This window comes from Drosophila simulans, chromosome 2L, assembly GCF_016746395.2.
Source record: "Drosophila simulans strain w501 chromosome 2L, Prin_Dsim_3.1, whole genome shotgun sequence".
Taxonomy (NCBI): domain Eukaryota; kingdom Metazoa; phylum Arthropoda; class Insecta; order Diptera; family Drosophilidae; genus Drosophila; species Drosophila simulans.
Window position 1 is genome coordinate 8,877,647 of NC_052520.2, and position 26,717 is coordinate 8,904,363.

The 26,717-nt window shown below is 38.8% G+C and overlaps 7 protein-coding genes across 17 annotated transcripts; 4 read left to right on the forward strand and 3 right to left on the reverse strand.

Moving 5' to 3' along the window:
* Positions 1 to 40: 40 nt before the first annotated feature.
* On the reverse strand, positions 41 to 7,575 carry LOC6731581 (glycoprotein-N-acetylgalactosamine 3-beta-galactosyltransferase 1). Of its 3 annotated transcripts, none has more exons than XM_016178605.3 (4): positions 7,330 to 7,575; positions 1,762 to 1,934; positions 812 to 1,701; positions 41 to 753 (listed from the first exon to the last, which is right to left on the reverse strand). In XM_016178605.3, the coding sequence occupies exons 2-4, from the start codon at positions 1,802 to 1,804 to the stop codon at positions 520 to 522; spliced, it is 1,167 nt and encodes a 388-aa protein (XP_016024255.1). In that variant the 5' UTR covers positions 1,805 to 1,934; positions 7,330 to 7,575; the 3' UTR covers positions 41 to 519. The 3 variants fall into 3 exon arrangements, with proteins under 3 accessions (XP_016024255.1, XP_016024256.1, XP_016024254.1); XM_016178606.3 differs by lacking the exon at positions 7,330 to 7,575 and adding an exon at positions 7,121 to 7,278; XM_016178604.3 differs by lacking the exon at positions 7,330 to 7,575 and adding an exon at positions 2,864 to 3,036.
* LOC27208724 lies at positions 3,439 to 10,014 on the forward strand. Of its 4 annotated transcripts, none has more exons than XM_044923936.1 (3): positions 3,439 to 3,772; positions 3,834 to 4,082; positions 9,628 to 10,014. In XM_044923936.1, exons 1-2 carry the CDS (start codon positions 3,730 to 3,732, stop codon positions 4,007 to 4,009), a joined length of 219 nt encoding a protein of 72 aa, XP_044779871.1. In that variant the 5' UTR covers positions 3,439 to 3,729; the 3' UTR covers positions 4,010 to 4,082; positions 9,628 to 10,014. The 4 variants fall into 4 exon arrangements, with proteins under 4 accessions (XP_044779871.1, XP_044779870.1, XP_044779869.1 ...); XM_044923935.1 differs by lacking the exon at positions 9,628 to 10,014 and adding an exon at positions 5,300 to 5,959; XM_044923934.1 differs by lacking the exon at positions 9,628 to 10,014 and adding an exon at positions 4,528 to 4,849.
* On the reverse strand, positions 9,853 to 15,298 carry LOC6731582. Of its 3 annotated transcripts, none has more exons than XM_016178601.3 (2): positions 15,104 to 15,298; positions 9,853 to 11,963 (listed from the first exon to the last, which is right to left on the reverse strand). In XM_016178601.3, the coding sequence occupies exons 1-2, from the start codon at positions 15,201 to 15,203 to the stop codon at positions 10,402 to 10,404; spliced, it is 1,662 nt and encodes a 553-aa protein (XP_016024258.1). In that variant the 5' UTR covers positions 15,204 to 15,298; the 3' UTR covers positions 9,853 to 10,401. The 3 variants fall into 3 exon arrangements, with proteins under 3 accessions (XP_016024258.1, XP_016024260.1, XP_016024259.1); XM_016178603.3 differs by lacking the exon at positions 15,104 to 15,298 and adding an exon at positions 13,819 to 14,440; XM_016178602.3 differs by lacking the exon at positions 15,104 to 15,298 and adding an exon at positions 12,056 to 12,377.
* A 1,206-nt stretch (positions 15,299 to 16,504) lies between these two features.
* LOC6731584 lies at positions 16,505 to 18,657 on the reverse strand. Its single transcript, XM_016178600.3, has 2 exons — positions 18,225 to 18,657; positions 16,505 to 18,167 (listed from the first exon to the last, which is right to left on the reverse strand). The coding sequence occupies exons 1-2, from the start codon at positions 18,629 to 18,631 to the stop codon at positions 16,532 to 16,534; spliced, it is 2,043 nt and encodes a 680-aa protein (XP_016024261.1). The 5' UTR covers positions 18,632 to 18,657; the 3' UTR covers positions 16,505 to 16,531.
* Positions 18,658 to 18,765: 108 nt separating this feature from the next.
* Positions 18,766 to 20,904, forward strand: LOC6731585. Its single transcript, XM_002078690.4, has 3 exons — positions 18,766 to 19,209; positions 19,269 to 19,554; positions 19,621 to 20,904. The coding sequence occupies exons 1-3, from the start codon at positions 18,806 to 18,808 to the stop codon at positions 20,860 to 20,862; spliced, it is 1,932 nt and encodes a 643-aa protein (XP_002078726.2). The 5' UTR covers positions 18,766 to 18,805; the 3' UTR covers positions 20,863 to 20,904.
* Positions 20,905 to 21,057: 153 nt separating this feature from the next.
* On the forward strand, positions 21,058 to 23,627 carry LOC6731586. 2 transcript variants are annotated; one of them, XM_039298592.2, is made up of 4 exons: positions 21,059 to 21,582; positions 21,641 to 21,926; positions 21,988 to 22,980; positions 23,053 to 23,627. In XM_039298592.2, exons 1-4 carry the CDS (start codon positions 21,167 to 21,169, stop codon positions 23,251 to 23,253), a joined length of 1,896 nt encoding a protein of 631 aa, XP_039154526.1. In that variant the 5' UTR covers positions 21,059 to 21,166; the 3' UTR covers positions 23,254 to 23,627. The 2 variants fall into 2 exon arrangements, with proteins under 2 accessions (XP_016024262.1, XP_039154526.1); XM_016179830.3 differs by having other exon boundaries at positions 21,058 to 21,582; positions 21,988 to 23,627.
* A 94-nt stretch (positions 23,628 to 23,721) lies between these two features.
* Positions 23,722 to 26,582, forward strand: LOC6731587. 3 transcript variants are annotated; one of them, XM_002078692.4, is made up of 3 exons: positions 23,722 to 24,226; positions 24,297 to 24,594; positions 25,283 to 26,582. In XM_002078692.4, exons 1-3 carry the CDS (start codon positions 23,787 to 23,789, stop codon positions 26,534 to 26,536), a joined length of 1,992 nt encoding a protein of 663 aa, XP_002078728.1. In that variant the 5' UTR covers positions 23,722 to 23,786; the 3' UTR covers positions 26,537 to 26,582. The 3 variants fall into 3 exon arrangements, with proteins under 3 accessions (XP_002078728.1, XP_044779872.1, XP_016024263.1); XM_044923937.1 differs by lacking the exons at positions 23,722 to 24,226; positions 24,297 to 24,594 and adding an exon at positions 24,770 to 24,900; XM_016179831.3 differs by lacking the exons at positions 23,722 to 24,226; positions 24,297 to 24,594 and adding an exon at positions 24,782 to 24,936.
* Positions 26,583 to 26,717: the final 135 nt, after the last annotated feature.

Here is a 26,717-nt window from a genome sequence, read left to right on the forward strand (position 1 = left end):
GTTACATCGCTTGCGTTAAAATTCATTCAGACATCAAAAATACATTGTAATTCATTTTCATTTTATTCAATACACGTAGAATATTAAGATCTATAATACGCAATAATCTCAATCACAAAAGAGATTAAATATACAACTACATATGTATAGGATTTACTTAGGCGACTCATAAACACGTAATGGCCAACTTAGTGACGGAAAACCAGAATTCAATAGTAAATGCGACCTATTAGTGATGACTTTATAATTGTACAACCTAGACTTAATTACAAACTACAATAACATAACTAAATTATACCTAGTTTTGGTATTTGTACAAAAGGAAAGAGCTCCGCAGTGGAGCCCAAACGAAACCTTTCGGGATGTGAAGAAATGGACCGAGGACATAAAGTTGGTTTATGGAAGTGGTAATGGCATTGCTAGGATAGCTTGTAGCGATTCATCGTGTTGGATTACACAATTATCTATTGATATATACAAAAGCTATATGTACATTAGGAGTCTACCCGTGTGTCTCTATTATTGCGTCTTTGTCTCGGCGGATCTCTTGGAGACCCCATCACTTGTGCTCTCCGTCACCTGCTCCTTGATCTCCGGCATCAGTTCGCCCACGGCCAGCTTATTGGGCAATGCTTCGGGTGTGTTTATGATACCGTACGGTCGCAGATGGTAGATCAGATAGTCCAGCACATACATTTGGTTGGGGGAGACGTAGTGGAACGATATGGCGTTGTCCGAGCAGCAGTCAAGACCCTGAAATAGTAAGTATTAGTTTTAGCAGATGTATTGTTTGTATTGATTCTGGTCGTACCTCATCCGTTTTGTAGAAGATGTACTGCCAGTACCAGAACTTCTTGTCCGTGTGCGATGGGATCAGATGGTGCTCGGGCACAAATGGAAAGAAGCGACCCCGACCGTTTGAGTCTCGCGAGTCCCCAGCGAGCACCTTTACATTTTGCAGGCATTTGCCAATCTCCACGTCCTCAGCGCCCGAGTTATCCGACTTGCACAGCTTCGGATTGGGCAGGGCTTCGACCACAAAGCGACGCACAGCCTCCCGGCTGAGAACGTAGCCGGCACCGCCGGACATGTAGCCTTGCTTCACGTACGGCTTGAACTTGCAGCCGAAGTAGACTGGAGTTTCCGGACTGTACGGATACAGCATGTAACGCATGTTCTCCACTATCGTGTAGGTGTCATCGTCGGCCTTCAGGAACCAGTCGGCGTCGTTGATGTGATGCTCGTAGATGTACTTGTAGGCCTCCTTCGTCTTGCCCCACAGGTTGTTGCGACCCTCGCCCACGGGCAGAGCCACTGCGTCCAGCTCGTCGTCCTTGGCGGAGCTCATGAAGATCAGCTTGTTGCACCGCTTGCCCCAGGTGCGCTTCACGTGGCGCGCCTTCTTCTGATGGTTGCTCGGATTGGTCATGATCCAGCAGAGCACCCGCACCTCGCTGTACAGTCGCTCCGCAATGGTCGAGTTCTCGTGCACGTGCTCGTGCCCACCCACATCCTGGTCCGGCCCGGACATCTCCATCATGTCGTGGCTGTGATGGGCATCGTTCACGTCGCCGTGCCGATGGCCATCGTATGGCATGAATTCACTTCGCTCCGGCGTGGAGTAGACGAACAGCTCCGCCAGGCAGAAGCCCACGATCAGGCCCACAATTAGGGACACAAATGATCGCTTGTTTGAGCGTCCTGCGGAAAATGTAGATTGAATTAATATGGATGTTCATTCACAATCATTTCATTACTCACCTTCATTGAGTATGGACCTTCCTAGCAAACTGTTGGCAGTCATTTGGCTTTAGTTTTGAGTTTACTGGCTCGTGGGTGGAAGGAACTTTCAGGATCCGTTTGTGAGGACTGGCAGCTTCTTTGGTTGCGTTTCTTCGGCTGGGGAATTCCGCTGCGGCTTCTCCTTACATTTTCTGGAATAGAGCCAGTGAATTAGCCACGTGTATGTATTTTTAGAACGAATCGTTGCGTTTTTCGGAACGCATCTGCACTCGGTCATTTGTGTCAACTATCTGAGCATGGAGCTGGTTGTTTCGGCTCGGATTGGCTCGCCTCCGCCCGGTTAACTCGAACTGTGTTAATCTCATGCAAAACGTGACAATTGCCGCCGCTCGGAGTTGCATTCTGCAACTGCAGCAACGTTGCTGATAAATATTTATTTCAGAAAACATTTTAATTTTTCTATATTTGCTCGTTTTAAGTTTTGCACGTGTCTGCGCGTTTTTTCCTTCCGAGATTACTGCACTACGTTGCCTTTTCGCCGTACATAAACATTGCAAAAGAAAAATTCAACAAAAAATCAAGAGTCTGCGCCAAGTATATTTTGCTATTTTCGAGTTTGTGTCATAAAACTAGCGAACAATATTGAGAATCTCATGGGATTTTGGACACCAAGTATTTTGCCTATTCTGTGGCAAATGCAAATAGAAACGCAATTAAACTTTTGACACCGTAATAACTTTTTCGACATGGGTTTCTTTTAGTTTCGCAGTTTTGTTTAGTTAACGATGAGCTAAACGGGTACTAAACCAATACGATTGAATGGTGTTCGTTGGTGTCGTTGAACTAGGCACACAACTAGTGATAATTACTTAATTAATGTTAATTAATAAACTATATTTCAAGCAGAAGTCACTGATTTAAGAGAACTTTGTTTTTAATGGCTGTGTAAGTGCATAAAAGAATGACTTCATTTAGTGGCCAAAAATAAACTTTATATTTGAATAATTACTTGCAGTCGTCACATTTGTTAGAACAATTAAATCTTCGATTCGAGCACGAAAATCTCTTTGTTTTATCACGTCGCAGTCATTGTTTAGTGAGTCTTTTGTTTAGCACTTACTTAATAATTTTGTTTGCATGGATAAAACAATTAAATTGGTAGCAATAGCATCAGGCGAATGCAAACCAGCTGCGCCAACCAAAGTAAATCAATCTTGACTGCAGTTTTTCTGCAACCGAACGAGTCGCCACTTGGTTAATGAGTGCGGCTAGAACTCCGAAATGCAGATGGTTTTTAAGCAATTTACGCTTTTGTTTCTCTTCTCATTTTTCGCTGTAGTTTCCACTTATCTGTGAAATAAAAGTAAAGCAAGCAAAGGGCCTTGCTAATGCATGTAGATATGCATGGGCATTCTGGTAATTGATTTTCGGTGAATGAATGACATGGGCGTGGACATTATCATGGCCGGCTCTTATCATTTTCCACACAGCCGCAACTTATCAGCAAAGTATTATTAGTTGCTATCACCAACTTCCATTGCAGATTACATCGGTGATGTGCTAATAGCATTTTCTTGGTCAATTTCCGTTGGCCACGATATAATTTCGGTCTATAGTCAGTCTATTTGTGACACACAGATATTGATTTCGGGGAATTGCCCATATCAATGCTATAGCACACTTCAAGTGCCCATTCCTGCCAATAACATACCTATCTTAAAATAGTATCTATAGACACGGTATATTACAATACTTTTTAAAAGTTTAAACAAAACAAATGGAACGTATTGAACGTAGTTGTAAAGAATTTTTTCCATTTCTGGGCTATTGTTCACATTTTTCCCTTTATTACTAGGGTTCACTGTATGTATGAATAGTTAGGCGTAGCTTTTGTTTGATCAGTTGGTGGCTTTTTAAAGTCGATACTTCAATTTGACTTTATATCTCATTTGGAACTCTGTCATCAAAGTGTAAAGTGTGTTAAAAATGATAAGGTCTAATCCTAAACTGCCATGTTTCACCAGCAAGGGTCTGCTCTGATTTCATATATTTAACAAGCAAGTTTTTATAAACATTATCTTGTTTTTTAGTGCCGCCCAGCCAAGTGATTCTGACCATTTTCCTGTGTTTAGCCGTATTTTACGGCCTGGCTAAGCTCGTCGCCATTCCGCTGCGCATCGATGACTTCGACAGCTTCAGACCAATTCGCACCGAGGATGTGCAGTCACCAGGTCAAGGATTTGGAAAATCTGAGATAGACCCCTGAGCCCAGCCAATCATCAATTGCAAACTGGGAATGCAATGCCAGGTTGTGTGGGTGGCACATCAGAGACCAACCAGTATGTTTGCCCGACTTGCTTGGCGCTTTGCAATGGCAATTGCAATGAAAATTGCAATTGTAATTGCAAATTAATTAAATTTAAGCATGAACAACATGTCAGACCGCCAGCGCCGCTCCAATCTAATGTACGATAGCAATTAAACGCAATTTAACCGCGTATTTGCTTATCATTGTAGTCTACCGAGCAGATTCGAAAACTTTTGTGATGCCCGATTTGCGTGGAGTGAATAACAAACAAAAGTTTGCCGAATCGTTGCAAATATTGTATTTACAAATGTTCTAATATTAGATCCATTGCCGATCCAAAACTATTCCCATGCACTGCAGCGGCCAATTGAAAAATTACTAGGCGAGCAAAAAAGAAAATTATATAATCACATGTTGTTCGGTAGCACGAATATGAACGTGTATATAATTCATCCTGTCTGGCAATTCTATTTCAGTGATCTATTTGATATCCATGGTGATTAGCCTTATTCGGGCAATTACGTATTTGAGTTGTTATCTTTGAAAGTTCGGGGTTTGTGGCGTACTCAGATAAAGCCAAAGATAATAAAACATTATAACACCAGTTTGTCTCGTCAAAAAGGTAGTACCTTGCACAGATAATAAAAAATATATATATTTTGTGGCATTGTAAAGCTTGAAAAAGTCTCTAAATGTGTGGGTAGAACCCTTGACATAAAACGTTTACCTCATCGTAACTCAAATAGATAAGCATAACTATATTTATGGGCTTTTCAAAACCAGCTTAATATTGTAGTTAAGTTTTTCTAAAAATCAACTTATGTAGTAGTAGTAGTAAAACATTTAAATATTAATAATAAGAATCAAGTTCTTAACTAAATCATCGAGAGCGCGTAATGGAGCACCTGTTAATAGAAATTAAGCTAAACTAAATTTATTATTATGTCATTCAGTTAAAAGAGTGCCCTTTTTTTTTGCTGCCCTATACTCAGACTAGCGTGACAGTCCATTCAAAAAAATTCAAAAAAATATATAAAAGCAGAATGGGCCAGAAAGACAAACTAAAACCAGAAACCAAACCAATTGTACAATTGTTTTGTTTGGACGCTTTTCATCTGCGGTCAATAAAATCAGCCACGCTCTGCGATCCCGCAAATATTTCAATTCAGTTATTGTAGCCTGTACTAAATGTTGTGGCTCTATGGTTCTAGTTTTAATTCAATTCACTTTCAGTAACTTCCCTTTCAGATAAACAATACAGTAAGGACTGGCACAATGATATCGGCAGCTGTTTATCAAAGTGGAACTAGACTGCGGAATTGTTATCAGGAGCAAAAAGAAACATGACATTCGCTTTTAAAACTCAGTTTCTTTGTTTATCGAGTTGTAGTACAATACAGCATATAAAAATGGAAATATTAATATGATTCATATAACGAACGAACGAGCGAGTTAAATCAGAAATAAGAAAACTGATTATGCCATTAGTTCAACTTTAAAGAATTCCATTCCTTAACATTTTTTATAAGAGTTCGCAAGTAACTTTTATTTTCTGTCCCAATTAACAATATCTATTACTCTGTTGTTCAAACGACATCGACAAAAGCAATGTATAAGAAGAAAAGTCGGAATGTGAGTTCTTAATTAAATATTGATTAAAAGGCTTTGCTGATAGATAATTGATTGCTGATTAATGAATAGGTATAGCTCCATTCACCTAAATCTTACTTAAAAATGGCACCTTTTGAGGGCCATTGAACAATATTCTATAGTATAGCCCGCGGGGCATGGCACAGCTGGTTTAAGGTTACTGGGTTAGTCTATTCAAATTCAGATTTTTGGCTTTACGAATTAACACACATTTAAGTTCAAATACATCCAATATAAGCATAATGCATTAACCAACTATTTGAATTGGCATTGAATATTTTAAAAAATAACATAATAATAGATTAAGTAAGGAGCTCTGTAAGGATCTTCAATAGATAAAGTTGATGATAGGTGAATTTCCTGTACTAGATAGTTCTCTTCTTAAAATAGAGTCCCATATGTTGTTATGATAGTTCATTATTTTGATGACAGATGGCAATGGCTACTGTTTTTCCACTTGACGCAGGAAGAACAAACATATGTATGTTTATAGTGCAATTTCCAGCTTCCACTATCACTTGAATTTGAATGACAATCACTAGGTGCAATCTGCATACGAATTATCCCGCAACAATAACAAGAGGAGGCTAATCAGAGAGCAGAGACGAGAAATTCAAACACAACTGCACGCACAATGACACTACTCTCTCTCTCTCTCTCTATCTGTTGAGATAAAAATGAGAGGGAGAGAAAGTGACGCCCACTGGAACCACAAATAAATTAAAGTAAATGCGTTTCGGCTGCAGTTAATTCACCCCCCGGATGCATAAGGGCATGGAGCGGGAGGGCTGAGTGCATGGCAGGGCATAACGGAAATGACAACTGAAGAGAGCCGGAGAGCGAGAGAACGAACTGCAGCTGTTTGGGGAATGTCATTGCATTAATAGTGACAACAACAACCACCAGGATAAGACACCACGAATTTGGAAGCCACTTCTCGCCTCTTTATCAACATATTCCTTTGTGTTTAGCGAGTTTTTAAAAATACTCAAGACCAACGACCCTCAGACAGATAACATATTAGAGTTGATGTCGCCTTAAATGACTCAAACACACTTGGAACAGAAGATTAAATTTAATAAACTTAAACTTTTTGCATTAATTTTATAATTTAAAGGCAAAGGATCAGAGTTCACTAATATATTAGGAAAGAGCTTAGCTGTTTTTTTTACTGTTCTCATTTCTTTTCTTCATTAGCCTTATTTTAACATCCTGCAGCAAGGGGCTATGGCAGTGTGATTCGCCGGACTGGAAGAAGGGCCGTCAGCGGCGATTCTTCCTTCCACTTCCTTCTAGTCAATTTCAGTTTCCAGTTGGAAACCAATATATGTGCATATGTATATTCTCGTGCGTTACTTGCCGTAACAGTGGCTTAAACTTGTTCGTTCTTATTGTTTTGGTTTTATTCACACTCTTCACCTTCGTTTGCTCTTCCTTGTCACGTTCTTCTTGCACTCTATGTATATACACCATATGCGCAATTGTATATTATATTTATTGCGCTTTCTGTTTTGGCACAAAACGCAATTTTTGCTGACCGATTAGGTTTTCCGTTCAAGTAAATTCCGCACGCGTTTCATTTCAGTTGATTTTTAAATCACCGTTTTCCGCGTCGCCCATTTACTTACGAATTGATTTTTCCTCACGCGTTTCTCCATCGCAGGACGCTCCCAAAAAGGTTTTAATTTCGCAATGAGTACGTTTTATTCACAACTGCTTTCACGTTTTTCACATTCGCTTAATTGCTGTGTTAGTCGAGCCACTCGAAATATTTAATTAAACTTATTTTCCGCGCCCTTTCCTTGATTTTCGACAAGCGCATAAGTGAAGCAAGCGAACGCGCCGGACAAACAAAAACAACTGCCGCGAATTCTAAAACTGAGCACGAGCGAGAACGAAAAGAGAGTACACTGAAAAGAAAATGTTGAAAGTTATAAATTAAAAAAAGTATTATTACCATCGAAGTTGAAGCTATTATTGCTGTGCAAAATAAATTAAATAATTCAAATTTAATTACACCAAGTATTATTAAATAAATTATTTATAATATCAGTTCCTAATAAGTATTTTGAACTACTTAGCATTTAACCAGAATATAGTTCAACAAATAAATTTAATTACCGCAGTATACAAATTATTTGTTTTTACCTGTGCAATCAACAGAATTTGGTGAGAGCCAAAGCTCACTCTCTATCTCTCTCGCTGTTCTTTTTATATGAGTGTGTTGGAAAGGGGGTGTAAACCGGTACCGGCTTTCTATAAAGAGCGAGAGTGATGATTTGGAAATTATAAGAAAACTTATATTAAACTAAAAGATTCTAGGTAGATAGTTTGTATTTATAAATGGTGTGATTTTCGATTTATCAATGGCCTGTCTCTCTCATCACTCGCTACTAGTCACCATTTGGCAAAACAGCTGTTGGAAACTATCTTAAGGGTTTGTTTTTGGGGTTGGTTTTAAGATTTGTGTGAGTCCACTCTTTCGAATATTACCTTCTCAAAGAAATATCTACAAAAATGCAGTCTAGAAAGGAAAATAATATAAAATTAACGAAAATTTGTTAAAATTTTGATTTTTGAAAGTCATTAAAATTGTGATAGGGCAGTACAAAATTTTTATTTTAGATGTGCCCCCTTCTTTGGCCAAGTTATATTGAAAACCCCGTTTAAAAATATATTATAGATAAATATATATATAGTTTTTGTAATGTTTTCGTTTCCTTTTTGTTAGATTTCTATAGCGATAAAAATAGTTGTCCAAAAACTGGTATGAGAAAATAAAACTAACATTAAATTTGAATGCAAACAATTTTTTGTATTGTACGTTACAAATTTGAGATAGTACTTTCTACGTGAGTAAAAATTGACCTTTCCAAAAACATATTAATTGTTCCGATTCGCGACTGTAATTAAACAAGTTATGTATACGCTCTAACTCGTTAAGAACCGTTTTTGTTTGATTCGTTATCTATATTAACAACCGGCTTCTGTGATGCTGTAGACTTCTAATACTTCATATTCGAAACCTGAACATAGACTACTTGAAAATTTATTAAGGTAACTGCATGTCAGCCGAAAATGGTGAATATACATTTTTAAACCTAGAAATTTAAATTAATGCAATTGGTGACGCATGCATTCAATAAATATTTATTGATGATTGGTTAATGAGTTCATATAACTTTTTGCAATCGATCACTTCAGATAAGATAGTATTTCTTGTTAGCATTATCTGACAACTCTGATAAGGGCAAAATTCTGTCTTCTAATTAGTGAGAAACGAATGAGCGTTCAACCCCGCAGGAGTTTTTTAAACGCTACAGTCGAGTTCCGCGACTATCAGATACCCCTTACTCCGCCAGTGCGGGAGTGCAAAGGAGCCATGCAAAGAAAAATAGAGCGGACCTGGCAGATAAAAATTAAATAATCAAAAAAATTTTCAAAAGTGTCTGCGCGATGTTTTGAAATAAAAATTCGGTGTGTGAAGATCATTTACAGCTTTTTCAACGAGTCGAGAATGCCCTTTCAATCTACGAGTAACGGGTATATAAATAACTGACTAACTTAGTTTTTTTTTACTGTAATCTTACACATTATCTACACAACTAAAAATATATACGGTGTAGACCAACCTTAGATTCGTAGCAATCAGCTTTCATTTGCTGACGTTCCCAACGATCTGCTAAATTTAAATGACTTTTTCTTTCATTTTTTCCCCTTTTTTTTAAAAAAATTAAGTCTTTTCACTGAATACAGTTTTTACTATTTTATTGTTTTCTTTTACAACTTACTCTAATGAAACTATGTTAATCGGATAATCCAAGGCACTTTGCTTACGCTGCTCAATTGAGTGTATAAACTAAAAGACTAGACAGTGAATTATTTCATTTTTAATGACAATGTTATTTTTCTTTCAATTCTTCCAGGCATGTGTACATAAATTTTATGTAAATATTTGCATTACTCCCGTGGCCAAATTAGGAAAAGAGTCACACAAATTATCGGCATATTAGCTTTGACTGGTGTGTAAATTAATCTAAAATAAATAGAATCAACAAAATTGTTTTCTGTCCTAAAACTGGAGCCACTGGAAAATATTTTGCGGCAAAGTTTAAATGTCGACATTGAGGATAAAATGAAAAATTACAACGCTTGATTACAATCAATTTTATTTTTATTTAAAAACTAATGGAAATTACCTTAAAATTCAAATTATACAAATTCAACAAAAGCATTAAAACTAATCCTCTTCAAATGAGTACATAAGAATTGTCTTTAAAATGTGATCAACCTAACGATAAGGTAAACAAAAAGATCAAAGTCGTTTATAAAATGAGAATAATTGAATTAATTGATAAGTACTACAATTCCATCTTAAAATTACTTGGTATCTACATTTATTTGTACACGATATACAATTTACATATTTTATCTTAGTATTTTCGCATTTTTCATATGTAGACTTAAAAATGCTTGCTTCTTAGGCTACATTCACCTTAAAACCTACGAATATTGATAACGATTTGTTCAGACTGTTCATTCCGTGTGTATAACCGATATGGAATATTCTATGGCTACTCTAAAAGCTCTCGTTTTGGGGCCGGCCATAACGTTAACACACTCACAAGCGAGTATATCACCCGGTAGTTACCTCACCATAAATATCACAATAGTATATTAATAATATTGGATCAAGAGGACTACAGGAAGGAGCAGCAAAGGATCAGCACCAGCACCGTAATGGGAAAGATGGCGTATATCTCGCTGCGCGGATGACAGGTGGAGATCAGGTTGGTTATATCGTCCTCCTCGTGCTCGATACCATCCCGTGTGGGAACCTCCACCACCACGATCTCGTCCGAAAGGAAACTGATGTTGAATGTGCAATTTGTGGTATTCAGACAGCTTTGCGATTCGCTCATATTTGAGTACTGATACGTCGGCTTGTAAATATCGAATATGGCGTGGATCTCGTTTTGAACGTGATCATTGTCACTGTAGAATATGTAATAGTAGTACCCATCCTCGATGACGTTGTGCACCACCATGGAACTCTTGTTGGGCGAAGTGTCCATTATGTGCGGATTTGAGCATTCATTTTTTGGCCTGAAGAACTCCTGCAGCAGGATCATTCCATTGAAGCACTGAAATAGTCCTGTCTCAAAGCTGGACACCGAATTCGACTCGTCGGTTTCCGTAAAATTTATGGCATTTCCTCCGTGGATGGTCTTTCGATCGTAGACATTCTCCCTCTTTGACCGTTTATAAAGCGTATCGTAAAGATCCTGTCTCTTCTGATTCCTATGGACTCCCCTATTGTGTCTTTTGAGACGTTCCCGATGAGGCGGACTTTCCGCACTATGATGGGTCTTACTCGAATTCTGATCTGGAAAATCTTCATTTCGTATGTGATTGCGACTAGTTTCTTCGTTTGTGATATTCGAACTGTGCGCCTGATGATGGGCAGTACTATTATGGTGATGTGCGGGAGAATTAGAGCTGTGATCATGGTGATTCAATATGTGTTCCGTATGGTGGGATCCTTGCAAATCTGTTATAGCATGCATATCATGTTCGCCATGATGAATTGTGCCCTTTTTCAGTTTTTTCCTGATTAACTTAGGCTGTATAGAATGGTTTTGCTTCACAGGTATGTTCACCTGCGGCTGTGAAACATCCTCAGTCAAATCCTCTCCGCCGTGGTTCTCGTGCTCCATTAGCACATCCTGGTTGCCCTTCTCTTCCGTGATTTCCACATTGTCTTCGAAGAACACCTGCACCTGCTCGTGGCCTTTGGCATAATTGGCACCCAACTTATTCTTATTGTGATCGGTCAGACCGCAAAGATTAAGCTCCCTGTGACCATGGATGATCAGGATGCGGGATCCATCGTAGCGGGAGCAGAATTTCACTCGCACCTTGGCACCCTTCAGCAAGAAGAAGCCCCAGTACTCCAGCGTATCATCCGGCAATGTCATAGACTTCTTTAGCCTAATGTGCTTGCGATTCGTCGCAATTTCCGGCTTATTACGTAGTTGGAAAGCGTTGAAATTGGAGTTCATGCGCAGTGTGTGTTTCGAGCAGAAGATCGACGAGATTCCTGCCCGAATCTCAATGATATCGGACTCCGCCATGGGATAGATGACGTCGGCAAACACCGTCTTTCGCAAGTGCAGCGGCATAATGATAAGGATGGCCGGCAGTATCACAATCATCAGGCAGAAAACCAGCACCCTTTTCACGCCGTGCATTTTGCGGGTTTCTGCAAATACAAATGGAAAACAGATAACAGATTACTATCTGAAGAAAAAGGTTTTTTTTTATATAAAATTTGCATATGGCCTGTCGGGGCACCTTCAAAGTGATATTCCGTTAACGGCTGCATCCTGACGGCTTAAAATCGTTCCCCTGACTGTGAAATAGTTTTCCTGCGACTACGTCTGATTGCCAGCCAGGTTTGTTGTACACTGTCTGATTGCGCGATTATCAAATTAGTCTGAGCGAGTGGAAGCGGCATGTTTTCACGCCTCCCCCTCCTTGCGATCTTATAGGTTCAACGGAGTATTTGTGAGAGGCGAGATTGTATCAACAATCCAACACGACTGTTGATATTGGCCGAGTGTATAACTAAGCTATTCACAAGATTCAATTGGCGGACTCAGATCGATGGCCAGCCAAGTGACAGCCGATGTTTGATCGATGTTTAGCGACCAGCGGCTCTGGATCATTCCCTTCAATTACTGGGCTTTGCGGAAAGAGATTTGCTTATCGCGGTTAACAAGCAAAAATTTAGACCAGGAGCGGTCTCATTTTCTAGGTTGGCCAATTCATAGGAGATTTATTTTGAAGTTAAAATATAAATGTTAAAAACTATCTGTTTATTTTGGCATTCTTTTTGTAGATCTGATTATATATATCTAGCATTTTAAAATAGTTATTAATATTTCATCGTCTGTTAACTTAGTTTTGACAAGTACCATATGTAGTTTTAATTACCCTGCAATCTCACATGATTGCGCATAGTTTTTGGTACCTTATCAGGGCCTTACCTAATTACCGCCCGCCTAATGATGCCAACAGTGATAAGCCCTGTTTTTTCCCATATAAAATGATCTTAATATTAGATCACGCGCTTATATATAGCGCGTTGTGATCGGGAATAAATAAATTCATGTATGTGACATAAATATAGAATTTATGGCATACACGAGTTGTGCTTCTTTGTCACGTTTTTGTCGAGTGCTTTTTGAACCCGACTGAAATGTGCTTCGAGATAAAAACAGTATCATAAACAGCTTATCAACGATTCGCTGTTATTCACAGACTTTAAGAGAAGAATAAAGAACAAATAAAAAACCTGCGAAAACTACAACACCTTAATTAGCAAATCTAAAAAAATCATATATTACACAACATTAAATTCTACATAAAGATAGCACACAGAAATATCGAATCAATTTGAAATAATGTTATTTTCAGGTAAGCAAACAGTTGCCAAAAATCATTTAAAACTTATTTTTTACATTCACTGATAACAGCTCAGTAAATAGATTACGAGTGATTGTATATACTTTTGGTGCCCTAGTTTCAGTAGACTTTTCTTATCAGCAATGCTATTAACAATCTTTATAATTAACCAATGTAAAAAGACATGTACTAAGTTAAATTTCTCTTATTCATTCTATTTCTGCATACAATTGCCGGTTTTCATTTTCCTTTGTCAGGTTTTCCCGGGTCTTTCCCATGACAACACATACATACATATGTATGTGGCCTCAAAAAATGGCATAGGTCGTGAATTATTGGTATTTTATTTTGCTTTATATATTGTTTTGCTGAGGTGTCAAGATGATTTAACTAAACAATGTACATTTTGTTTTACCAAGTGTTATAATTTGCTTCTTTTGTAGTTTTATTTTTAACCAAGGTTTCTATTAAAATGTGTTTCTTAGCACAAGCATTTGTCTTCAGTGTAGTGCGAAAATCCTTGAAATAAGCGTAGCCGGTTTTTTTCCGGTTTTGAAAAAGATTTGTAGCCGCCACGGAAATATGCATTTGAAATGCAAAACACCTGTGGAAATGTTTTTCTTGTTTGTTTATCTTAGTTTGGCACTTACATTCTGTATCTTCCCTATAGTTGTTCTATATCTTTGGGATGACAATTGCGTTTTGATTTGTGAATTTCACATGTAGTTGTCGATTTCAGTTTCTATTCCTTTGTTTGCATTGTTATTTGCGGTTTAACAAAGTCGCTCAGGTGAGCATATATCCAAAATTAGAAGAATGCATACGTTTAAATATTTTATAAATCCGAGAACCGAAGCACACGTGCCGCTTCCCATGATTATTATCAGAAGCAACTGACTGCTCAAGCGGCTAGCTGTTTTATTTTGACACACATTTTAATCAACAAATTTCTCTATCTCGCTCAACCGCTTATCGCGACACTCTCTCTCTCTCTCTATTTTTCACTCTTTCATTAACACTTTGTTTCCGCATATCTTTGTTTGTTTTTGAAACACGTCCCAGGAATGTTTATAAATAAAGGGTCACTTTAATTGTCTAATCCACCCAACTCAGACTTTTTTACCCCGTTTTCCAAATGCTTAAATATTTATCCAGCATTATTATCACGAAATTTTCACCAGACTGGACAGCGGAACAACAAAACGCTTCAGTTCACTACAAAGCAATCCAACAAATGAGACGGGAAACTGCTACAGTGGAAATTTTAACCCCAAACAACTGTAGACGCTCTCTGTGCTCTTTGTTTTAAGCGTGCACTGTAAAAAATTCCACCTCGTATAAGAAAAATAAACTCCTAAGTTTATTAAAAATTGTAAGTTTAGAATGATTTTGTTATTCTGGTTTTCATTAAAATTAAATATTGGTTTTATTTTTCATATTGTAAGAAGGAATATTAGGACGAAAATACAGAGTGAAATATAATTAAGATTTCTTTGAGTGGTGGTAGGTTGCTCTCTCTTAAGAGAACGAGAAAAATATTACTCGGGAAACTCATGTGAAGTGAAGTTGGCTGCGGTGAAAATGTGGGTTGGGAACTCGGCTAACTTGAAGGCGGGAATTTACGATTGTGACGAACATAAAGCTTGAATTTAGAAAAATAAAGTAAGGAGAATTTGGAATTTATTTTATTTATTAATTTAATTTATTTGCTAAGCATTTGAAAAAATTTAACTTGTGTTACATATATTTAATTTAAGTTTGAGGAAAACGTATTGGAATTAATACAAGTAGTTTAAAATAAAAAAGGGGAGAAATAAAAGCCTAATTTTCTTTTATTGACTTTTCTTATATTTAAGTTAACCAAATATATGATAGCTCCAAGATGTGCTTAGCTTATAAAAGGACAACTTGCATTTAATTTCCCCCAATACTTACTATTCAAATCCGGCATTGAGTAGTAGAAATCCGTGTGATAATAATGCAACTGTCCAGGACTCACTGAGGTAGTCCCGTTGAACATCTTTTTGTTGGCCATGCTGGATATTAAATTAAATTTCTTCAAAGGACTGAAAATGAAGACAGAGCTGAACCGACGGCTGCGAATTATCGCAGCGAACTAATGAAATGAATATAATCCAAATCGGGACAGAGCCAACTGTTTGGGATAACGATGACGCTTAGTCCAAACAGACGTCGCACAGTGGTCCATTAAAGCAAAAAAACATTGCGAAAATTGAATTCAATAAAAGGTTTCTATATATATACCTTAAAGTTGATTGATTTTAGGTCCTAATTAACTGCATTATAATTTTATATAAATATAAAATGAAGCACATTCAACCAAAACTTTAAATTACGCCACTGTGCCTCGGGGGTGCCTGTCCTCATCTGAACTGATACTGATAGTCGCCGACGGCCCATTATCATAATGAATTAGTAAACAATGTTAATAAGTAGACAAAACACAGCCTTTCAAATGATAAGCGGCTAATCATGAGGCAGAAGTTCTGGCTCTGAACCTGGGCACAAGTATCAATTTATCTGACGATTCGACATATTGATTGGATATTTAATATGTGACCCAGCACAACTTCCGCAGTCCCAAGAATTAGATAAGTGCTTTCATTTCCGCTTTACAAACTAATGGCATAGCTAAAAGCATTGTAAAAAGATATAAAATGTATTTTCCGGTGTCCGACAACGAAGTTCTTCAGTGTTGTGTGACACCTGTCATTTTTCACCTACAAGCAAACAAAGATAAAATTATTTCTTGACGCATCCCGCTTAGTATGAGCGACTTGAGAGTTCTAGATATCAAATAAATTAGGGATTTACGGCACTGTTAATCTTATCTTTATCTTACTGTCAATTATTTTATTGTAAGTGTGGAAAGTTTTGCATTAAAAATGCAGGCTAAATTGAATATGGGTGTGTAATTATTTGCTCCCAGGTGTTAGATTTTGGTTGTAGATTTAAGAAATTATTGTAATTTTATAGGTTAATATATGTATGTAAGTCAAAGTAGACACATATTGTGGATATTCCAATGAGTTTGACATCTTAACATAAGATGTAACAATTAAGTTTTCAAAAAAGTGAAGCCAAGGAAATAAAATTGTCCCATTCCAGGATCATTTGTCGTTTGAACTCAGTAACTTATGGGTCTGATTGTGTAAGTGTGCACTATCTGAGATTGTTTTTAGCAAGGTTTACCTGAGAAGGTAAAAGTGAGATAACCCTGGTTTTAACAACGTTGATATATGGATAGCACCTAGAGCTTTAAGCTTATATTGTTCAAATCACTTGGATTATAACCCAAAAGTATATAACCCGATCTTGTCAGAGAACTGAATTTATTATTAGTTACACCGAGATAACTTCAATGTTCAATGTTTCAATGTTTTGATCGTTTTCTCGCATGTCTGGTAATTCATATAAACTATCATCTATTTTATTTTTATTTGGGATTAATTTTTTGAGCTCTGAAGTACTGGGATTTTCCACTTGCCTACTTTCCTTCTGTCCATTCACATTTACCTTAGCGGTTACTGAAATTTCCTCTAGTATTTGGCTCTTGCATATACAAAACTTTCTGCCTCGCAATCTTCGCATGCAACTCGAGTCATTTTGATAGTTATTCAATCGGTTCATGGACTCCACATTTATATATTCCAGTTCTTGGCGATTGTTATCGTAGCGGCTAGTTGTGGAAAATTCTGCGTTATTTGGATTGGCAGTGAAATATACTCTATAGGTGCTGCCACTTGATAATTTTCTGTCCTTTCGTTGCAACACCATTTTGACGGATTTCAGTGTAAGATTATGGCACAGATCCTGCAAGTTGTGATGGTTAAGGAATTCATTTATGCTGCGCACGATTTGCTTTCCCACCGACAATTGCTTCATTTGATTGGATCTAAGCAGCTTGTAGCTATCACATGGACATTGGAATTCTCCTATGCCAGCATCTGAACAGGTTCGATTTTCAGGAACTGGAGCAAAAAGGGTTTGACAAGTGGGGCAATCCACCAGCCTGTCCACCGCTCGTGGCCAACGTTCTCCCAGTTCCAAGAGGTGTTGCAGTGTGAGATGAAGATCGTATGGAGAAGTCAAACGTTTACTATTGATCCTCAAGGCTTGAACAATTTCTGGACGGAATGCTCTAAACCAAGGAGGCAGCCAAATATACAAAATTGGTAAATCTTGCTTAGAAAAGTTATTCAGCACAGGATAGCTGAATAGAACGACAATTGACTGGGTAAGAATACCCATTTTCTTGAATTTCTTCACTCTATCCAAAAGTTCAGTTTGTATTTTGGGATTATCATAGGATTTATGGGTTATTCCGTTTCCAAAGAAAACTCCGAAGAATGGACGGGAGGCATTTGCATGTCGTTTTAAAAATTCCTCACAATAGTCGTAGTTATCCTTGCTATCAAATCGCCTATCAGTGCAACTTTGACGATTCTTATGACGAGCATAATAGTCAATGGTACCTTCAAAAATCCCATATTTTTCCGAATCAAACATTGTCAAATTGGACATTTCCTCGCCGTAGGCTGTTATAAAACCCTTCTTTTTGAAATGCTTCCATATCAGCGGAACAGTTTTGAGGCAACCAATCCCACTCGAGTCGCATTTGAGATTCATCAAAGTGTGAGGACTGTAGCCAGTCAGGACAGCCATTAAATTGGACTCGGTGTTCTCACCAATTCTTGTGTATCCGTTCATCTTAAACCAATCCTGCATTTTAAGATGATTGAATACAAGAGGAAAGTTGCGGCGAAAGTTGATCTGGGAAATGCCATCGATTCCAATCATTATAACACTCGGTATGCGGTGCCAAGAAATAAGTGGTGCATATATCTTAGGAGTTTGCACTAGGACAAAAGTATCTGAATGTAGATCCTCCTCCAGTTCATTTCGGCAGGATGCACGCATGCCCTCCACAGTGCGGGGAACAATATAGCCATCCCAAAATGTAACTTCATCACCAAGGCTGTATAAAAATGTATCTTAAATTTTAAACCTACGATCTGTTAAATAGCATACATACACAACAGGTTCATCAACAATATAGCTGCGATTTACCCTTTTAATCTCACGATAACTGCAATTGTATCCAACCAGGTTGGCAGATTTCTTTTCCATAGATCTTAGTTTTAGCTGTGCCGCATGAACATTTACATACAATAAATATTGATGGGTTTTCTCGTCGAAGCGAAGGTTTATCAAATTTTCATCTTTGGAACAAATCTTGTCTTGTTTTTTGGTGTTCCCTTTTTCATTTTTTAATGGTTTATTGATGTATGGTATATGGCACTGTGATGTCTTGATATAGTGCTCATGCTCGACTTGAGTAGATTGCGAGTTTCGAAGAACTGGCCGTCTTTTCGTACTCATAGACAAATGGCTTATTAGAAATAAAGGTATAATGAAAAGCAGCTTCTTATAAGGTTCCATCCTAACTCCAAACTGAACTAAATATTGCACACATAATTTGCATGCCAGTTCGTTTTAACGTGTTGATTTAAATGAGATTAAAAATCAAAACTCAGCGTGAAATCCATTTCTTTTCGGTAGCCTAGTCAGTTTTTGAAGGTAATTGAAAGTTATTAGTTGACTGAAATACTTGCAATGGCCCGGTCTATTTCATACTCATTTAAAAGACTTATCTTGACTTTTCTCGCTGTAACCTTAATATGCTTGTGGAGCATGAATTCCGCTAGATTCGATGAAAAGTTTAGTGCTGAGGATTCTCAGGGAGTGGAAAAACGCTTTTATGTCGAATCCGGAAAGTGTAAAATGCGTTATGTGGATCCCTTTAATGCGGAGTTTCTGAAAATCAATCACCCGAAGGCATTTATACCGTGCACAAATGAAAGTGATCTTGTTTCTGTACACTACGATAAAATATTGAATCAATATGTGCTCCATACAAATGAGGAAGTACTTCATGAGCTCTCCGAGTCAAAAACGAATGACTTTTCTTGTTTTTATCAGCAAATTATTTATGGTCAATCAGCGGAGCATTACGACGGGTAATGGAGTGTTTTATATGAGAATGGGGTTGCTAAAAATTTTGTTTCGTTAAATACAGGAAAGGTAAGAGAACAAAAATCAGTCAGAACCATTTGGTACCCTTGGATGTCGAAGGGATGTTGGTGGAGTGCAGGACCGCTGACGAAACGAGAGTCCTTCAAAAAGATGCCTTCGTGTTTGTGCAATACAAGGATCCTCCGCAGAAAGTGAAGCCAGTTAAAAAGGCCAGTGTAATTATGTACGGCATAGATACAGTATCTCGCACCAATCTTCGTCGGATGATGCCCATGGTACACGAGTTCCTAAAGTCTCCGGGATGGTACGAAATGATGGGCTACAACAAGGTAGTTAAATGTATTATTCTATATTATTCTAGTACTAAAAAGTTCTTTTAAATATTCATAATTTAGGTGGCAGATAATTCATTTCCCAACATATTCGCTATGCTAACTGGTTTTTCTCCCGAGTCGGCAGAGACTCAAATTTGTAATACGGATGTTGATGGATGTTTGGATAAAATACCTTTCATATGGAAGGATTTCAAGAAAGATGGTTATTTGACGGCCTATGCTGAAGATGAGGAGCACTCAAATACCTTCAACTATGCAAAGCCAGGCTTCGCAGTGAAGCCCACGGATTATTATTTTCGACCTTTTCTAACCGCCCTGGAAAATGAGACTTTTATCCAATATTGCCCTGGTTGTGTAATGAAATACTGCCTGGGGCGTCGACTTGCCAACAGCTATATCTTCGATTACTGCCGCCAGTTTATGCAACGATACGTTGCCGATCGTCCTATTTGGGGCATGTTTTGGACGAACCATTACAGCCACGATGATTTATTTATGCTTTCGGCCATGCAGCACAAGATCCTGGAAGATCTGCTCAGTTTTGAAAAGGATGGGGCTTTCGAGCATACCATAATGATATTCTTCTCGGATCACGGAGCTCGTTTCGGTCCCCTTATGTACACGAAGGAAGCTTTTCTAGAGGAGCGGCTGCCCATGATGTTTATTTACTTGCCACCCTGGTTCCGTGAGAAATATCCCCAATATGTGGAGGCTCTCGCCCAGAATCAGAACCGGTTGAGTTCCAATTTCGACCTGTACAATACCTTGAAACACATTATAAACATTGAAGCTTTGGTGGAGGATACCAAGTGGTCCTACGACTGCCCCCAGTGTCAGTCGCTTTTTTATCCACTACCAGAGAATCGTAGCTGTTCGGAGGCTGCCATAGCGGAGGCCTACTGTACTTGCCACAACTACGAGGAAGTCGCAGAAGACGAAGGGACTTGGCGCTTGGCCAATCTGGTGGTTGATCGCATGAACAAATACCTTCATTACCATAATCTGCAGAATCTGTGTAGCAACCTCACACTGAGGGTAGTCAACAGCACCGAAGTAAGAATGGATGATAAGGACGTAGATTTAGAGAATGGAATGCGACACTACCATACCAAATTTCAAGTTCATCAGAATTTGGCTGAGTTCTTTGCCACCGTTCTCTACGATAAGCAGACCGAAGAGCTCCAGATGAATGTGGAGCTCATCAGTCGAACTAATATGTATGGCACCGATTCAGAGTGCGTTAACAATAAGATTCAAAAGTTATATTGCGTTTGTTTGTCAAAGCTGCGAGCTATAATATAGTAAAAATATACTTGAACTTCAATAAAACAAGCTGAAACTATATTAATTACTTCAGAATATACGTTGTGTTGAACAAAGCTATTGCCACACTTACCCGAGTATAAAAGTAAGCAAACATTTATTATCTTAGTCGAGGGATATTCATGTAATGTTTATTCGTTTTCACTCTACTATATCGATTGCGATCTCTGGGAGCCGATCAAAGTCAGTTGTTAGCCATAGTTCTGCCCATTCGGTTCGGGAATTTATTTTGAATTAAAAAACACAATTATTTCAAGTTCCTTTTCTAATAGTCCTAATTGCGATGACGTTGAAAATTAAGACCTTTAGTTCGGTGTCATATAAAAAATGTATTTTGTGCATATTTATTTTATTCCTCTTAATTGTGTGGTACATAACGTCTTTCGGGGTAAACGATGATGAGCTGACAATAAAATACAATAAAAGCGAAAAACGTTTCTACGTAAATAGCTCAAAGTGTCAAATGGTGTATGTGGAGCCCTTTAATGCCGAGTTCACAAAAGTGTACACGCCAAAAAACTTCACACGTTGCTCCAATCAAAGTGATCTGGTTACAGTGCACTTCGATTCCATTTTAAAACAGTATGTCCTGCATGTGGATGAGCAAGTGCTTCACAAGCTGTCGCAGTCAGAGAGCAATGACTTTGCTTGCTTCTACCAGAACATTACCCACGGACAGTCTGCGGATCGCTACGATAGGTAAATGTTATCTATAAAGTTAGTTTCAGTTTTTACACGGCTTTTTTATGCTGAGTAGGTTGGGGAACAAAACTAAATTCACTCACGGCTACGTAGTACCCTTGAATGTCGAAGGAATGCTGGTGGAGTGTAGGTCAGCGGACGAGAAGCGCATCCTGCAAGAGGACGCTTTTTCGTTTGTACAATACCAGAAGCCTCCTCCGAACTTGGAGATAGATCGCAAGGCTAGTGTAATTATGTACGGCATAGATACAGTATCTCGCACCAATCTTCGACGGCTGATGCCAATGGTGTTCGAGTTCCTTAAGTCTCCAGGATGGTACGAAATGATGGGCTATAATAAGGTTGGAAACTAATGAAAACCAATGGTCGCAAAGTTATTTTAAGACTTACGATTTATTTCAGGTAGCTGATAATTCGTATCCCAACATATTTCCCATCCTAACAGGATACTCCCCAAGTTCGGCGGAAAATCAAATATGCGATACAAGTCAGCCAGGATGTTTAGATGAAATACCCTTCATATGGAAGGAAATGAAAAAGAACGGCTATTTAACAGCCTACGCGGAGGATACAGTGTTCAGCAATACTTTTAATTATGTGAAACCAGGGTTTTTGAGTAGGCCCACAGACTACTACTTTCGTCCCCTTTTGGATGCCTTGGAAAAACAAACTAATAAACTGTATTGCCCGGGTTGTAAAATGGCATATTGCCTGGGTCGTCGACTTGCCAATAGCTATATCTTCGATTACTGCCGCCAGTTTATGCAACGATTCGTGGCCGATCGCCCTATCTGGGGCATGTTTTGGTCAAATCACATCAGTCACGATGACTTCTCTATGCTCTCGGCCATGCAACACAAGATCGTTGGTGACCTGCTTAATTTCGAGAAGGATGGATCTTTCGAGCATACGATTATGATATTCTTCTCCGATCACGGATCTCGCTTTGGTCCAATAATGAGGACGAAGGAATCGTTTCTGGAGGGCAGGCAACCGATAATGTTTATTTACTTACCACCCTGGTTCCGTGAGAAATATCCCCAATATGTGGAGGCTCTCGCCCAGAATCAGAATCGGTTGAGTTCCAACTTCGACGTGTACAATACCTTGAAACACATTATAAACATTGAAGGATTGGTGGAGGATACCAAGTGGTCCTACGACTGCCCCCAGTGTCAGTCGCTATTCTACCCGTTGCCAGAAAGTCGAAGCTGTTCGGAGGCTGCCATACCGGAGGCTTACTGTACCTGCCACAACTACGAGGAAGTCCAGGAGGATCACGGCACTTGGCGCATGGCCGAACTGGTGGTCGATCGCATTAACCAATACCTCCAATATAATAACCTACAGAATCTGTGTAGCAGTCTCACCCTGAGGGTAATCAACATCACCGAAGTAAGAATGCTAGAGAGCGATGAATACGTAGGTCTGGGAAAGGGATTGCGACATTATCATACCAAATTCCAGGTTCATCAGAATTTGGCTGAGTTCTTTGCCACCGTTCTCTACGATAGAAGAACCGAAGAGCTTCAGATCAATGTGGAACTAATCAACAGAATTAATATCTATAGAGCGGATGCGGAGTGCGTAGACGATAGTACTCAAAAGTTATTCTGCATATGCCTATCAAAGTTAAGAAACAATGAAAGTACACCAACTATCCAGTAATATTTGTATGTAATATATATATGTATTTCCTTTCAACTTGCAGTTTTTATTACTAATTTTGTGAACTATAAATTTTCAAGTATATTTGCGGAAGCTATTTAAATTGTGTTGCAAATACTTGTAAACTAATGACTGGCTTCGACGGATCTATAAACCTAAAAACGTATTTTCGCTTTTGCGAGGAGCTCTTTAAGTATTAGAACTTAGAGCTAGCTAATCTAACTTTAAACATTTTTTGTCTACGAAGAGAATTGACTGAACTCATCGAACTGCACTGCACTTCTACGTGGTGTTTGCCCAAAATTCCCGAACCTGCCCTCACATAAAGCTATCACTGCTCGTGCCACTTTACATTCCATTTTTTGACAGCCGATGAACAGAAGAAGTTCGAGAGTGGGCTCGGGAGCAAATTTACGAGAATACCTACGTGGTTCATTCACAAGAAATGATAACAAAGCCCGGGCTATTCTTATTTAGAGGTATTCATTTCCACTTCGTCTCAGTAGCGTCGTTAATGTGGTCGAAGGAACACCATGGAGTTGAGAATATGTTTCAGCTATTCTTTCTACAAGATTCTCGCCCTGTGCTGCTTTTTGACCATCGTGCTTTTTCTAGTATATCCATCGAATACGTCTTCGAATGCAAATCATAATTTATATCCGCCTACCACGCGATTTTCTCGAGTTTCGATTAAGACTGAACCGCAGAAATTCTTTGTGAAAACATCCAAGTGCCATATTCCCTATGTGGATCCTTTCAACGACGAGGCCATGGAGTTGTACAAACCGCAAACACTAGTCACCTGCTCGAATGAGACCGATCTCATATCAACGACATACAATAAAATTATCAAACGGCATTTTCTGCACATCGACGATGAAGTCGCTCATAAATTGCTTAATTTCACAGACAAGGACTATAATTGCTTTTACCGCGAAATCGAATATGGAAAGCGTGCAGATACCTACGACAAGTAAGACAAGTGGGAGCCCCCTTTCCGCTTGAAAAACGCTAGTCAATCATTAACAAATATTTGTTTGCAGTCTCAAGGCCAAAAAATATTTCACGAGTGGTTACGAGGTCCCAGTTCATGTGGAGGGAATAATCGTCGAGTGCCAGACTGCAGAGGATCCGATTGTTGTCCTTCAGAAGGATGCCTTTGCCTTCATCCAGCATCGGCCGCTGCCCAAGGATCTCATAAAACCCAGGGCAGCTCGAAAGCCAAGCGTGATTATGTACGGTATCGACTCTCTTTCCCGAATAAACTTACGACGCACTATGCCCAAGGTTTTTAACTTTCTACGGGGCCCAGGATGGTACGAGATGCAAGGATACAATAAGGTAGGAATATAAGTATTTATATAGATATATAATATAGTGACATATGCTCAAGCACATAACATACATCTACAGAATATACCAGCCACTTTTAATATTCTTTTACTTAGCAACAATAGAACAAAGAATTAAAAAAGCCTTAGCACACAAGATAAACAATTTGACATAAGCATCCACAGACTTATTCGTTATTCATACTAGAAGGGTGAAAATTGCTTACACAGCTTTAAAAGTCAAAAATTTCCATGGAGCTCAAACTCGTCTGATCTGTATCCACGCGCCATCCACTCAAGACAGCGACTAATTAAAGTAAACATGAATGAGACATACGCTTAATATGAAGAAGTAAATATTTTTTTATATTTTATATTTTTTTATTTTGTTTGTTGTAACTCAATATTTAAATGCACGCTTATATCGCAAAAGCTTAAAAAAGCAACAGACGAGTACAACTGTTTGTGTTGTTAAATATTGAACATTGTTACGGTAGCCATGCAACAACGATCCCATCGAGAGTAAATATCTTTGATAACTTGTCAGATAAGATAAATAATTATTTAGATGTGAGAGAAGGCTTAAAAAATATTGAAAACATCATTACCATTTAAAAATATAAATATATTTAAGACAAGAATACTTTCAAAAATACCAGATTTTATAGTTACAATTTAATTATGTTGTCTTCTTTCAGGTTGCCGACAACTCATTTCCCAACATACTCGCTATACTCAGTGGATATTCTGCTAGTACGGCCAAGGAAAATGTGTGCGATACGGACAAGGAGGGCTGCTTTGACGAGATGCCGATGATATGGAAGTATTTCAAGAACGCCAGCTATTTGACAGGATACGCGGAGGACGAGAGTAACTCGAATCATTTCAACTACATGAAGCCCGGCTTCACCAAAAAGCCCATGGACTACTACTTTCGCCCATTGCTCAGAGCACTGGAGTCCGAAATGGATGTGTACCGATTGCCGGAACATGACTACATGCGATACTGCCTGGGTCGCAGGATAGCGAATCGTTATATCTACGACTATGGCCTACAGTTCACGAAGCGTTTTGTTCACGATCGACCCATTTGGGGAATGTTTTGGTCGAATCACTTCAGTCACGACGATACCTTCATGCCATCAGCAATGCAGGAAAAGGTGCTGGGAGATCTGCTCGATATGCATGCGGATGGGGAATTCGAGGAGATGATAATGATATTTTTCGCCGACCACGGAACCAGATTTGGTAAGTTGACCACTCTGAAGGAGGGCTTTCTGGAGGAGCGGCTGCCCATGATGTTTATATATCTGCCTCCGTGGTTCCGTGAAACATATCCATCTTATGCAAGGGCACTGGAGTTAAATCAACACAGGCTTAGTTCCAACTTTGACCTCCACAACACGCTGAAACATATCATCGAGATCGGAGGCACCCCAGATGGTCGAGAGCTACCCAAGTCCTTCGACTGCCCCACCTGCCAGTCGCTATTCTATCCCCTGCCGGAGGGTCGAACCTGTTCGCAAGCGGGCATTGAGGAGCACTGGTGCACCTGCGAACCCTTCAAGCGCATCTCGGGACAGGGTTGGACGACTCCTATTGCCCACAGTGTGATCGATCGAATGAACGAGTATTTCGTTCAAAAGAACTTAACCAGTCTTTGCAGTAATCTGACGCTAGATTATGTCCATAATACTGAGATAAAAACGGGTCTGAACATCGATTGGCACCAACCCCTGATGGAATCGGAAACAGCGGTTTATCGTGTTAAGTTTAAAGTGAAGCAGAATAGTGCTGACTTCCAGGCCACAGTGGTATACCATAATTCCACCCAAAGGGCCGAAGTAAATGTTGAGAAAATCAGCAGAACGAATTCCTACAAAGAAGACTCCACATGCATCGATGATAAGCTCGCAAAACTATATTGTATTTGCTTAAGTGACCTCCACTGATTCAGTCTCTCATGTTCAAAATAAAGTTTAAGTTTAAAGCTCCTTACATTAGTTTTCCCCTGCATTCCTTTGCTGAAAGGCGAAGATTATTTGGTCAACCTGAAGAAAATGAAACGCAACAATAGAATCCAAGCTCAGATGGGTCGGTCTGGATGATAGGTTCCTGGAATATTTGCGGTCC

Bases quoted from the DNA above. Each gene is read 5' to 3' on its own strand.
- LOC6731581 (XM_016178605.3), bottom strand. From the start codon at position 1,804: ATGACTGCCAACAGTTTGCTAGGAAGGTCCATACTCAATGAAG. The intron at 1,702-1,761 runs GTGAGTAATGAA...CATTTTCCGCAG, and splicing joins AAGGTCCATACTCAATGAAG to GACGCTCAAACAAGCGATCA. The intron at 754-811 runs GTACGACCAGAA...TTACTATTTCAG, and splicing joins TCTTCTACAAAACGGATGAG to GGTCTTGACTGCTGCTCGGA.
- LOC27208724 (XM_044923936.1), top strand. From the start codon at position 3,730: ATGATAAGGTCTAATCCTAAACTGCCATGTTTCACCAGCAAGG. The intron at 3,773-3,833 runs GTCTGCTCTGAT...CTTGTTTTTTAG, and splicing joins GCCATGTTTCACCAGCAAGG to TGCCGCCCAGCCAAGTGATT.
- LOC6731582 (XM_016178601.3), bottom strand. From the start codon at position 15,203: ATGGCCAACAAAAAGATGTTCAACGGGACTACCTCAGTGAGTCCTGGA. The intron at 11,964-15,103 runs GTAAGTATTGGG...TTGTATTTGCAG, and splicing joins CTCAATGCCGGATTTGAATA to AAACCCGCAAAATGCACGGC.
- LOC6731584 (XM_016178600.3), bottom strand. From the start codon at position 18,631: ATGGAACCTTATAAGAAGCTGCTTTTCATTATACCTTTATTTCTAATA. The intron at 18,168-18,224 runs GTATGTATGCTA...ATTTTTATACAG, and splicing joins ATTGTTGATGAACCTGTTGT to CCTTGGTGATGAAGTTACAT.
- LOC6731585 (XM_002078690.4), top strand. From the start codon at position 18,806: ATGGCCCGGTCTATTTCATACTCATTTAAAAGACTTATCTTGACTTTT. The intron at 19,210-19,268 runs GTAATGGAGTGT...CGTTAAATACAG, and splicing joins TCAGCGGAGCATTACGACGG to GAAAGGTAAGAGAACAAAAA. The intron at 19,555-19,620 runs GTAGTTAAATGT...TTCATAATTTAG, and splicing joins AAATGATGGGCTACAACAAG to GTGGCAGATAATTCATTTCC.
- LOC6731586 (XM_016179830.3), top strand. From the start codon at position 21,167: ATGACGTTGAAAATTAAGACCTTTAGTTCGGTGTCATATAAAAAATGT. The intron at 21,583-21,640 runs GTAAATGTTATC...TATGCTGAGTAG, and splicing joins TCTGCGGATCGCTACGATAG to GTTGGGGAACAAAACTAAAT. The intron at 21,927-21,987 runs GTTGGAAACTAA...GATTTATTTCAG, and splicing joins AAATGATGGGCTATAATAAG to GTAGCTGATAATTCGTATCC.
- LOC6731587 (XM_002078692.4), top strand. From the start codon at position 23,787: ATGGAGTTGAGAATATGTTTCAGCTATTCTTTCTACAAGATTCTCGCC. The intron at 24,227-24,296 runs GTAAGACAAGTG...ATTTGTTTGCAG, and splicing joins CGTGCAGATACCTACGACAA to TCTCAAGGCCAAAAAATATT. The intron at 24,595-25,282 runs GTAGGAATATAA...GTCTTCTTTCAG, and splicing joins AGATGCAAGGATACAATAAG to GTTGCCGACAACTCATTTCC.